Source organism: Triturus cristatus, chromosome 5_2, assembly GCF_964204655.1.
Source record: "Triturus cristatus chromosome 5_2, aTriCri1.1, whole genome shotgun sequence".
In the NCBI taxonomy this organism is placed as follows: domain Eukaryota; kingdom Metazoa; phylum Chordata; class Amphibia; order Caudata; family Salamandridae; genus Triturus; species Triturus cristatus.
The window spans coordinates 804539762-804553448 of record NC_140588.1 but is presented as its reverse complement, the minus strand read 5'-3'; the positions used below and the strand labels follow the sequence as shown (position 1 = coordinate 804553448).

Here is a 13687-nt window from a genome sequence, read left to right as displayed (position 1 = left end):
CAACAACAAATGCAAAAGCTACAACATTTATAGAGTGAGAACTTCTCTTTCAAGCAGATGCCATCGGCTTGGACAAGGGATATTCCTCAAATCAATAAAGGATTTGTAGAGGGCAGCCAATCACTTGTGCAGGTTTCAAGGCGCTGGAGTTGCTAACTGCTTCTTGCTGATCTGTTCATTCGAGCAGCTAGGTCTTGAACCCTTTACTGAACCGCCGGAGTAAAGAGGTGGTCCTGAGGTGCAGGGGAAGGTCGTTCCAAGCTTTGGCTGCCAGGTGTGAGAAGGAGCGTCCTCCACTGTCGCTTCAGCAGATCCGGGGGGGGGGTGTCTGCAAGGAAGAGGGAGGAGGTTTGTAGGTGTCTGGTCGGTTGGTGTCAGCTGGTCCTTTTTTGTGCAGGGCACTGTATGTGTGATCGAACATCTTGAACTGGCATCTCTTCTGGATCGGGAGCCGGTGTAGCTTCTTGAGGTGGGTGAGATGTGGGTTTGGCTGGGGAGGTTGAGGATTAGTCTGGCCACTGAGTTTTTTTTTTTTTTTGTTTTTTTTTTTTTTTTTAAACCGTTTATTACAAAATCCAAAAAATATACAAAGATGGGCCTACAACCTTCAGGCCGGCCGCTAGCAAGCAAGAGGAGCATGTGATACAGACAATAGTGCGCATGTTGCGGCAGAGGGAAATGCACAGGAGTTAAAAGCGTTGGTAGCCACACCATCCGGACCCCACCTAACGGTTTCATTTTAATATAAATAACAACAAAAAACAATCCACAAGGCAACCCAAAATCGGAAACAGCAGCATGTGCTCCCCTAGCAGGGGGACCCCACCAATCCATAGGAGTATCAAGGGGGGGAAAAGGTCAGGACGGGGACTAAGTGGACTCAGTGCCCGGAACCGGGGAGATAAACTGGCTAAGGGGACGGGGCCGGTGACGGATCGGGTAATAACGGCGGGGTACAGATTCCCCCGCGGTAGGCGTTCCAGGGGCCCCATATTTTCACCCATGTCCCAGGCTTACCTCTCGATACATACACCACCTTTTCCCGAAACATGCACCAATCCATGTTATCCTTCCATGCTGAGACAGTCGGCGACCTCTGGAAACCCCACAGTTGAGCAATGTCGCGTTTGGCCACCATATATCCCAGAGTCGCCCACCACGTTTGCGGCACCGAGTAGTCGGTCGGCTCCCACACATTCAGAAGACATCTCCTCGCTTCGGGCAGCAGCGACACACGTGTAACCACCCGCAGGACCTCATGCACACCACGCCAGAATCGCTCCACCTCCGGGCATTCCCACAAAATATGGAGAAAGGTCCCCAAAGAACCACACCCACGCTTACACAACCCGTCCACAGCATAGCCTATACGCAGTAGCCTTGGCCCCGTAACATAGACCCTATGGAGTATCTTGAGCTGGACGAAACGAAGGCGGGCCGGTATGGCCACCTCTTTCGGGGAGGCCACCGCCAATACCCAGTCCTCGTCATCCAGCTCCAATCCATCGGCAACCCATGCCTCACGAAGGTTAGTCAGCAGTCCCGAACGGTCATTGATAAGTTTTTTATAAATTAATGAAATCGTGCTGTCCGGTACATGCCCATCTAGCACTCTATCCTCCAGAGGGGAATACTCCGGGATGGAGGCAACGTCCGGGAATACGGAGCATAACGCATGACGGATCTGCATATATCGGAAGTACTCCATGTCCTGCAACTGGAATTCTGTCTGCAGCACCTCGAACGTTTTGAATCCCCCCCTCGTCCAGAGATCACCCACCCTGCTGATGCCTATCATGTCCCACTTTTCAAAGCCCTTCGAGGTCCACAGGGAGCCCAACTGCTCGGATGCGTATAGTGGCGACGCCCGGGTCAAACGATCTTTCCACCCCATCGCCACATTAGCCGCGTGCCACACTCGTACCATGACACGCGTGGGGCCCGTCAGACGTGCGTCGAGCGAGCGGGAGTAAAGCGCTCGATTATAATCACCACCCGGCAGTAACATCTTATCCATCTCAAAGGCCGGGTTTAGAGCGGGCCCGTACAGGCCGTGATTGATCGCAGCCAGCTGGGAGGCCCAATAATAACGTTTGATATCCGGGAGGGCAATCCCCCCCGTCATACCACGGGAGCGTCAGCTTCGCCAGGGCGATACGCGGTCTACCCTCCCAGAACAGTCGGCGCTGCAGACTCTCCACCTCGCGAAAGTAGCGCGCCGGGACGACGTCCATTGTGTTCTGCAGAGCGTACAGGAAACGCGGCAGCGACATCATCTTAAACAATGCCGCCCGGCCGAGCGGCGAGAGCGGCAAGCGCCTCCAACGCGCGACATCCTCCTTCAGGCGCTGGAGGGGGGGGAAGCAGGTTCTGACTATATCGGGCCTCCGCGTCCAGGGTAATGAAGACACCCAGGTACCTAAATCCCCGCGGGGCGATCTGGATAGGACAACCCCGCGGAAGGATAGGATCCTCCCCAGAGAGAACATACACACACGATTTGGCCCAGTTGATGACAAGGCCGCAGTTAAGGCCAAATGAGTGCAATACATCAACCAGTACTATCAGTGATTTACGTGGGGAGGCCAGGTACAGGAGAATATCATCAGCGTATAGAGATACGCGGTCCTCATACTCGGGGGTCCAACGGAGACCACGGATAGAAGGATGCCACCGCAGCCACTCCGCCAGGGGCTCCAAGGCGAGCGCGAAAAGGAGCGGCGATAACGGGCAGCCCTGCCGCGTGCCCCTGCCCAGCTCGAACGGAGCTGACACTCTACCGTTCACAACCACCTGCGCCAGCGGTCCAGAGTACAACAATTTTACCCAACCGATGAATCCTGGGCCAAACCCAAACTTCGCGAGCGTCGCCCAAATATATGGCCACTCAAGTGTGTCAAACGCCATAGTGGCGTCCAAGGATGCCAAAATGGCCGGCTCCCGTATGAACGGGACACGTGCGAGCACCCCATGCAAACGCCGCAGGTTAAGCGCTGTGTTGCGATGAGGGATAAAGCCGGACTGATCCTGGTGAATCAAGTCGCACACTACGCCGACCAGCCGATTGGCCAGCACCTTGGCGAGAATTTTGGGCTCCGCATTCAACAGCGAAATAGGCCGATAGGATGTGACCCGGTCCCGCGGCCTCCCCTCCTTATGAATAACCACGATAGTAGCCAGACGCTGGTCTAGCGGGAGGGAACCCGCCGAGTGGGCCGCGAGGAACATAGCACGGAGATGCGGAGCCAGCGTATCCGGTCGCAGTTTATACAACTCGATGGGAAGACCATTAGGACCCATGGCCTTGCCGGAAGCGACCGAACGTATGGCGAGGGCAATTTCCTCGGATGTTGGAGCGGCGTCCAGCGACACTCTGTCCTCCTCCGAAAGGGAAGGCAGCGCGATATCTCTGAGCAGGGCATGGGAATCCTCTTCAGAGCGGGAGGACACCGGGGAATACACCCCACGGAAATAGTCCGCAAAGCAGGAGACAATTTCTTCCGGTTCAGTGACACACACACCATTCTGTTTCTCAATCGACGGGACAACTCGACTCGCTCTCTCTTTTTTGTCCAGCCACGCAATCAATTTACTAGCCTTATCACCCACATCATACAGTCTCCCCTGTTGCTCTCTACTGAGGCCCCTGGCCGCCTCCGTGACGAGGGCCTTATAGGCCGCTTGCTTGAGTCGGAGGACATGTAATTTGTCATCCGTCACCCCACATTCTAGATCACTCTCCAACTCGGTTATCTCCGCTTCAACACGGGTCACCTCCTCCCGCTCGCGCCTCCGGGAATGGGAAATAAGGGACAGGGCCTCTCCCCGGAGTACCGTCTTGAACGCCTCCCACAGAGAGACCGCCGATGACACAGACCCCACATTCTCGTCAAAGTATCGCTTAAGGGATTTAACCAGCTCTGCGCGAATGGTGGGGTCACGCAGGTACCAGGGATTAATCGGGACCACCCTACCCTCTCCCCTCGGAAGAATATCAAAGTGCAACAAGAGCGGGGAGTGGTCCAAAATACCCCGTGCCAAGTGGCGCACCTCCCCTATCCTCCCCACATGCGCCGCCGGAACCAGGACATAATCTAGCCTTGAGAGACTACCATGAGCCCCTGAATGGAAGGTGTACTGTAGCTGCGTGGGATGTTTCAAACGCCAACAATCCACCAGCCCCAAGGTATCCAAGAGGCCAGACAACCACGCTTGGGCACGGGGGAGATCCCTAGGGGGGTGACGATCCACAGTTACGGAAACCACAGCGTTAAAATCCCCCCCCACCACTAAAATCCCCTCCGGAAGGCCAAGGAGGAGGCGCCCCAGATCCGCAAAGGTGGTCGTCTGCAGCCCCGGCGGGACATAGACAGACACAAGAACGACCACTCTGCCCTCCATTCTACCCACCAGAACCGTGTAACGTCTCCTGTCGTCATGGAGCACCTCATCAATTTCCAACGGGAGCGAGTTCTTAACCATAATGCCCACACCCCTTGAACCAGACGTGAAGCCCGAACGGGCCACAAGGCGGTAGCCCCGTCGATTCATGGCACAAAAGGAGTTGCCAATGAGGTGTGTCTCCTGCAGAAAAACTATATCGGGTGAAATTCGTTTCAAGAACTGCAGGACCACACCTCGTTTTATCCTGTCCCCCCAATCCATTAACATTCCAGGACAACAGACTCAGTCCCCTACCCCCCATCATAAACAGAAGCAATCACTCGTCCCCCAGAGAGCACTGTAGAAATAGCACAACGATACTTTTGCCTTGTGGTATAAACGAACAACACCCCACCCCAACCCACCCGCCCCAACAAAACTCCCCCCTCCCTGCACCCCTGCATGAGCCCAGACAGCCCCCCCAACTTGCAGTGTGCCTGTCGCCCCTATATAATGAAACTAGCTAGACCCCCTAGAGGAGGAAAGAGTACCCCTTCTAGACCCCACACAACCTCCAAGGGAGGGGAAAAAACAACAAAGACAGAAGCTTGGTCGAAAGTGGCATCATAATCGTCCAGAGTGAGGCCCAATATCAACCCCTCAGTCCCGATCCAGTGGGCCGTCTCCTCCCGCCGCCCCCCCCGCCATCTCGATCACGACCCCCAGACAGAGTGTCCAGCCAGTCCCCGGCCGCTTCAGGACGGTCGAAAAAGTGCGTGCGACCATCCACCTCTACCCGCAGCCTGGCCGGGAAGAGCATGGCGTATTTTAAGTTCATGTCCCGAAGCCGGCGCTTGACGCCCAGGAAACTCAGTCTCTGCTTCTGGACCGCTTGGGTAAAGTCAGGATAAAAGTTCACCTCCATATTGTCCAGCTTAATCGGCCCTTGTAGTCTGGAGGCTTGCAGGATCGCGTCCCTGTCCCGAAAGTTAAAAATCCGGGCAATGAGAGGCCGCGGAGGGGCTCCGACCTTCGGCCTTCCCCCGGGAACTCTGTGGGCCCTCTCCACGGCAAAGAATTTACTCAGTCCCCGAGGCTGGAGATGGGCAGCAATCAGGTCCTCTACAAAGAGATCCGCCGCCGCCTCCTCCCGTCCCTCGGGCACTCCGATGATGCGGATGTTATTCCTCCGGGCCCGACTCTCGGAATCCTCCAGGCGCCGATCCATAAGCGCACTCGCCTGACGAAGTCGGTGCACCTCCGTTTGGAGGGCCGCCACCTCAGTCGTGAGGCCCGACGCGGTTTGGGCCAAAGAATCGACCCGGTCGTTGGTCTTGGAGAGATCAGCCCTCACCAGGCTGACATCCACGAGGACCGCGTCGATCTTATGCGCCAAGGTGTCGAACCGCTGGCCCACGAGGCCTTCATCTCAGCAATGGCGCCCATGACGTCTTGCAGAGTCAGATCCGTGGGCAAATCCGGGGCATCAGGGGGGCACTCAGAGGACTTGTGCGGTCCGCCGGGAGATCCCTTCTGGAGGGTATAGCGGTCCATAATGTTGGCCTGATGTACGGCGCCACGCCGGGTCGACTTGGTCTTCGACCGATCTCCATCCTGTTTCGTGGCCATCGCCGCGGGTCTCACACCCGCACCAGCTACGCCGTTGAGGGCAGGCAATCAAGGCCACGAGCTCCGGGGGGCCACCCCAAGTCGGCGGGGTGGGTCACAACAGGCAGGCAGGCAGGGTCTCCCAGCGAGGCCACCCCAACACAAAGAGCTCCGCGATCTCACTTGCAAAGACGGCAAGGGGGTGCGAAAGTGAAAGCGAAAGTGCGGGGTACGCGACTCGCCAGGCCCAGCCCGCCGTTGTTGTTCACTTTGCCACTGAGTCACCCCTCAGCGCGAATCCGGGGTCCGGCGAGAAGTAGGCCGCAAACTTCAATCGGTGTTCACTCCGGCACCCGAGGTCCGATTCGAGAACGGGGAACGGGTACCACCTCGGCTCAGGCTCACCGACACAGTCCCCTCAACCGAGGCAGGATGAAGACAGGATAAACGTAGGAGGTTGCGGAGGTCCTCGGGAGCCTCGCACCTACGCGGCCATCTTGGTTGCGCGCTAGGCTCCTCCCCGTGGCCACTGAGTTTTGTATTGTCTGTAGCTTATTCAGGAGGCGTGTTGTGATTCCTACGTAGAGTGTGTTCTCATAGTTCAGTCTACTAGTGACGAGGGCCTGTGTGACAATCATTCTGGTGTTGACTGGTAGCCTCATGAAAATCTTGCTTAGCATGTGTGGGGTGTGGAAGCAGGTCAGTGAGACTGCGTTTACCTGTTTATTCATTGATAGCTTGCTTTCCAAGATAATGCTGAGGTTGCAGGCCTGGTCTTGCGGGGCTGGGGATTGGCCGAGTTCAGCAGGCCACCATGTGTCGTTCCATAGAGAGGTGTTGTTCCCAAAGATGAGGACTTCCATCTTGTCCGAGTTGAGCATAAGACAGTTGTCCTTTATCCAATTGGCAACATTCGTCATACATCTGTGGAATTTGGCCCTGGTGGTTGAGGGATCTTCTGGCAGCAAGTGGCATTGCTTGGGGTCGTTGACATAAGAGATTATGACGAGTCCATGTGATCTGACGGTGCTGGCAAGGGTAGTCATGTACGTGTTGAAGAAGGTGGGGCTGAGGGACGATTCATGGAGGATGCCACAGATGATCTTCTTGGGTTCCGAGGTAAATGGCGGGGATTCTCTGGCTCTTTCTGTTAGGTATGAGGCGATCCATCTAAGGGTGTTTCCCTGGATCCCGATGTGGTGGAGTCTGTTGATCAAGATGTGATGGGAGACAGTGTTCAAGGTGACTGACAAGTCCCGGAGGATGAGGGCTGCTTTTTCACTGCGGTCCAGGAGGGCCCTAATGTCATCGGTGGCTGTGATCAGGGCTGTCTCTGTGATGTGGTTGACTCGGAATCCAGATTGAGAGGGGTCCAGGAGGTTGTTGTGTTCCAGGTGTCTGGTGAGTTGTTGGTTGATTGCCTTCTGTAGCTGCATTTGGTGTCCCTTGCTTTTCATGTGGCCCACTGAAATCAAAGGGATTTTTGGACAGTGTGTTGCCTTTCACCCTGCTCAGTGTGCACCAGACCATTTAAAAGTGGGCTTTTTAATAAATGATTTAACTGTAGTCGGGCTTCTAAAGACTCCTTTTCTTGTCTCTTCTTCTGACCCTTGTTTATTAGACTATTTTGCCTTTGCAATAGCTTTCAAAAGTATGTTCAAACTAACTAACATGGAGTTCTCTGCTAAAGCCCTGTGTGACATCCATCTGGATAATTCTGATGGCTGCAGACACTACTTGGATAGAAAGGACATAAACAACCTTTTTTTGGGGGTGTGGGGGAGTTTGAAGGTGTTTGAAGGAAGAAATCCAGAAGGAGCTGATGTGACCTCACTAGAGCCTGTAGATGTTAACGGGTCTCCATAAGAGGAGAACCTAATCTAAATCAGCCCTCGTTTCTTTCAGACTCAAAGCTTGTACCTCTCGACTATGTTAAATGCAGAGAACAGGTCCTGGAAAAGGTGTCAAAAGCTCTTTTGTGAGAATACATAGGGGCTGATTATAATGTTGGGGGGACCCCGACCGACCGTCGGTTGCAGTCTGCCCAACATCTGCCCCTGAAGAACCGTCCGCTGCTATTCCGACAGGCTCCTTGAGCCCGTCGGAGCATCGGAACTGCTCATAATCCCTTATTGACGGCGGAGCCAGACTCGGCTCTGCTGTCAGTATTATGATGTCATTTTCTGACAGCCTTTCCATGTCGGCCTTTCTGACATGGAACGACTGTCTGAAAATGACTTTGGGGGGGCCCAAGTCTGGGCCTCTTCCCCCCCCTGGCCTTCCGCTATGGGGACTGGGGGAGCACCAATGGTGCCTCCCTAAACATCCCTGTACCATGTGGTAGGCACCACATGGTGCCTGCCACACGGTGCAGGAAAGTTTACAAACATCCATTTTACAATGGCAGCCTGTGCTGCGGGCCTTTTCCGACCGCCGCACAAGCTGCAATTGTAGAATGGATGTCGCATCCTAATTCTGCAGTCGGAACTGCCAACCTATGGTCGGACGGTTACTATTGCAACGGTTCGCCCGACATCGAATGAGGCCCATAGTGTGTCAGACACTTTTCCTGGGTGCCATCGCCTTCCTGAAAGTTCTTCCATTTTTTACATGTAATATTGTTTGCCCAAGAATGGAGCCTATCCAGTACAGTCATCTCAACAACCTAGCCAATCAATAAAGAAGAGAAATTTGGCAATTTTGTATGTCTAATTGTGTGCATTGGTTAGTACGTAAATGCAAAAACGAGTCCAAACGTGGATTAATAGATGGTGAGTGAGTGCATGGATGATTGACTGGATGATTGACTAAGTGCATCATAGAATAACAACTGAATGGATGATTTAATAGATATATAGATTATTGTGTGAGTGGATAAAGGGGTTGGATGAGTGAGTGCATGCATGTAAGAGGCCAAGGTGCCGGGGTCTGCTGTGTTCCTGTTGGTGGTCTTTATTGCAGCGGCTGCTCGCTCACTCACTCATCCATCCATGCACTCATTCATCCATTGATCTGTATCTGTGCCAAGTTACTCATCCATGCGCTCATCCGTGCATTCATTCACCCATTTTCACATTCACCCACCCACACATACACTTTGGACAAGCAGTTTAAGAAAAAAAAATTGTCTTTGCCAGTGCTTGTGTAATCAAGGAAATAGGTAAGGGCACGCTTATGTGTGCTGGAAATGTCACATATAGGTAAACAGTACTGATGCACAAAACTCTATTAATAGATGTAGAAGCCCTTTCTGATCGTGCCACCAGGCGCTGGAATACTTTTAGATTAATAATCGCTGTCAAACTTTCTGACACTGAGTGTTCTGGTGCATGGGATGTTGTCTGTGTTTAGAATGTTCCCTCTAGCTGATTCCACTACGGTCTGCTGGAAGGGAGAGAGCGGACCTGGAGGCTGAGGTGGAAACATTAGCTCCTGGCAGGGTTTAGCGTTACCTGAGAACTTCAACCTTGTACCTAACGTGTAACTACAAATAAACTCACTCTATATGGTACCTGAATATGGGAAGATGAACTCTTTCTACTAATGCACGCAGAATCACTACAAAAGTAACTCTGCCCATCCTTGTTAATTGAAATATCAGCTTTGCAAGCAAAATCATGGATGAGAGGGCGCACATTTGCAGCTTAAATGTTAAGGCGTACATTGTTAAAGGCAAATCTGTTATTGTGTGTCTAAGACTTTTAGCGCACCTTGGAAATCCAGTTTAAAATACTTTATTCTTATTTTTCACAGGCCGGGGTTCAGAAAGGCCATGTTCGCGTTTATCATCTCAGCCACATCATTTTTCTCTTAGCTCTCAAGCAAATCCGCAAGAACTATCTTCCACCACTTCCAGGGTACCAAAGCGGCAATCAAAGGTATTGTTCTGTTATTTATTAAGTGTTTCTACTACCGCACAATCTATCAAACTCCCATGCTGGAGAAGAGGGGTTGACGTGGCCAAGATATTTGCGTGTCCCTGTGATGGATATAGATCGTGAGAGCTCCAAGTAACGCACTGAAAGTTTTTGAGGTCAATTTAAATTGAAAAGAAAATTCGGTTTGATTATAATGAATTAAAAGATTGTTACCCATGTTAACATGCATGTAAAATCTGGCTTTCTTAGAGAATATTTTGTTTAGTTTTACAGGACTAGGTTGGTTGATATTGACGAAGTGTTATAGTCTCTCTAACGTACATATTACAGGAATTACTTCTCATTTGAAAAAAGTTATTTATTGAAGATCGATTGTACAGCGAAGCCCATCTCAATCCGTGCGACGCCTCTCCTTCCTCGCATCTCGAACTCCGATCAACATTGTAAACAAAACTCACTAAGCTTGGGACGCACGCACACCTTGTTCCCTGCCACGTGCTCCGTAAAGAATACTGCGAAATCTAGGCTTCTGGGGCCGAAATCTTACTTTTTTTTTACACAGAAGTGCTAAGACCAGGTTATGCAGTGCTGAACTCAATGACTCCAGCATATTATGTCGGCAAAGGCTGGAAAAACAACCTTTGATTAAGCTAATAGGCTTAGCTTTTAGATGGTGCATGCACACAGAGACACATACTGTATGGGCACATATTGAGCATGCACACATATGTGCAGATAAACCTACACAAAACTATTTTCTGCATCGTAGTATCTTCATTGATAGTCATAAACCTTGAATAATTCCGTGCTGCCTGCACAGACGGACCCAGTACACCTTCTTCACGACATATCAAGAATCCAGGAACGAGACCTATATAGTGTGGATCACTGAAAGTCACTTCCCATACATTTACAGTGTAGACTGTCAGATGTATTTTCCTGGAGAATGCTGGCAAGAATTGCAGGAGGAATGTACTGAAAAAAAATTACAACACTGTCATTGGAAAAGGGCTGCACCTGGTAGATACAGCATGAAAGGAAAAGACAGTGTGACCTAGACCTTTAAGGGCCCTAGAGAGACCCTATCCCACAGTGCACTGCAGTGGCAGTTTTTCCAGTGAGAGTCCGTTCTTTTTTTATGCAAAGCACTGGATAACTATACTGCCTGACAGCCGGGGATGAGGGAGGGTGTTTATGGCTTCAATGAAGATTCCTACAAAGCAGAACTATTTCTACAGGTAAGATAACTTTTCCTTCTGCATCATAGGATCTTCATTGATAGTTATTAGCCTTGAATAGAATAGCAAGCTGAGAATCTCTGTACAGCGGCTGTCAGGTATTCATACCCTTTGAGACCATACAGATGTGTATTAGAAGCTGCTATCAAAAATCAGTACGTTAGGCCCAGGAGGACAAGAGAAGCTATTTGAAAACGTTTCTTAAAGTTTCTTGTCCAGACTTAAGAGTCAGCTTGAGTATCTGATTCTGAACAGTAATATTTAGCAAAAGTGTGTAGAGACCTCCATGTGGCTGCTTTGCAAATGTCTTGAATAGTGACTTGCTTCACCCAAGCTGTGGTTGCAGCTTTCCCTCTTGTAGGGTGGGCTTTCGGTCTACCTGGCAAAGGTTTGTTGGCAATCTGGTAAAATAAGGTAATGCAGGAAACATTCCACCTAGCTATCAATTGTTTGGAGGTCGCTAGACCTCGTCTGCTAGATCCATAATTTATGAACAGATAGGAAACTTCCTAATGGATTTTGTTTTGACTAAATCAAGGTGAAGAACTCTTAAGATCAAGAGAATGTAATGCTCTCTCTGCTGCGGAAATAGGATTTGGAAAAAAGGTAGGTAGAATTATATATTTGGTTGAGATGGAACTCTGATACTACTTTGGGCAAGAAAGAGGGATGCCAACCCTATTGTGATGGATAACCACGAAGGGTTCTACAGAGAATAGAGCCTGCAGTTCACTGACTCTACGAGCCAAAGTAATTTCAATTAAAAATATGTTTTCCATGAGTGTTTCAGCATTGCTTTATGGATTGGTTCGAAAGGAGAACCCATCAATTTAGACAACACCAGATTCAGTTTCCAAGGAGGGGAAGGATTTCTGTGTGGAAGAAAAACCTTTTTGAGGCTTTCTAGAAAATCTTTAACAACTGGGACCTTGAAAAAGGACTGTTGCATCAGAGATTTACACTGTAAATGTACGGAAAGTGGCTTTCAGTGGTCAACACTATACAGATCTCTTTCCTGGTGATTCGCAATATGTTTTGAAGAAGGTGTTCTGGGGTCCACACAGGCTGCACAGGATTATTCAAGGTTTATGACTTCAATGAAGAGTCCTGCGATGCAGAACTAGGTTTACAGGTGTGTAACTTTTGCATATCGAAGCCCAACATGCATATATACACCCAAACAACACAGACCAGCAAAGGACACAGACCAACAGGCATACTTAAACCTCTACAGGATGGCGGACAAAACAATGTTAATCAATGGAACATAGGATGACGTGCATCAGGTAGGCACATGGTGATGCACATCAGGGAGTACTAGGTAATGCACTCTAGGCAAGTACTGGGTGATGGGTACTATCTGAGCACTGGGCGGATGGCATCAGGGAATCACTGAGTGATGGGTGGCAGTGCAGCGTCTCAGGGAAGCAATGGGTGGGGCACCTCATAGAAACATTGTCTAATTTGTTTCACAGAAGCATTGGGTGATGTGCCCAATAGGAGCAGCGGGTGCTGTGCATCAGAGAAACACTGGTTTGGTGCATGAAGTGACTATTGAATATTATGCATCAGGGATTCACCACATGATGTACAGAGCTGTATGAATTATGGGACATGGAATAAAATGATGGAATGAATTCTTGAATTAATCTCCACTACAGAGCACTCAGGCTGCCTTCCAGCTCTTCATTTTTCCCAGTTCTTCCTCTAGACAGAGCCAAAAGATTCAAAGGTAACCTGGTGTACACCATCTTTTAGGACTCAAACCATTTGGGGGGGTGGGGGGGTCGTCATGTCCGTGGGTTACTACTGCAAGTCACTTTCTGATCCATGCCGTGGTTTGAAACTGATTGAAGCGGGGTTAGGTAAATTACCACACCTAGATGACTCTGCAGTTAGGTTACCATGTTTTTTCTAAATACATGGCTAAGGTTGGCAGATTATTGATTGATTTATCATTAGTCCAGATGGGGAGACACCGTTTACAACGCTGTCAGTACCACACGCGTTGATAACAACGCAGACGTTACATCGTCCGCGTTGTTACCATGCATGGCATTACATCGCAAGTCGTTTCAACGACCTGAGCTAGATGGCGTGCAACACCAGGGAATGTGTTGGGTTTTAAGTCCAACACATTCTCTGCTGTTGTGCTAACTGGAGTAGGAATAGTAATTTATACTATTCTTAAATCCAGCACGCCATCTAGTGCAAGTCGTAGAAACAACTTGCGATGTAATGCCATGCGTGGTAACAGCGCCGACAAAGTAACGTCCGCATTGTAACCTACCGCGTGGTATTTGCTCGCGGTGTAACGTCATATATTCGTCAAGGTCTTAATTTGGTTTCTTCAGTAAAAGAACAACTCTCATTTTGTAGTTGCTCTGGTTGTTGCTTTGCTGAATAACAATATTACTCAAAACAAGATGGTGGAGACAGTGATTCGAATGTCCTGTTCGTGTAGCAATACTGGTGTTGAATAAGTGGGGGTATCTGTGGGCTTTAATGGTCTCAGGATACCTTCATTTCGTGAGGTTTCTTGCAGAGAGAAGGAGAGACTGGTGCATTACTAAACAGAGA

At 50.2% G+C, this 13687-nt stretch overlaps 1 protein-coding gene across 2 annotated transcripts in view; it reads left to right on the top strand.

Annotated features, from left to right (window-relative positions):
- The window catches only part of ARHGEF6 (Rac/Cdc42 guanine nucleotide exchange factor 6), a 712936-nt gene that overhangs the window by 243299 nt on the left and 455950 nt on the right, over positions 1-13687 (top strand). For both annotated transcript variants that reach the window (XM_085607964.1, XM_085607965.1), the window contains exon 4: positions 9745-9869. In XM_085607964.1, coding sequence (XP_085464090.1) covers positions 9745-9869 — 125 coding nt within the window. The remainder of the gene's footprint in view (positions 1-9744; positions 9870-13687) is intronic.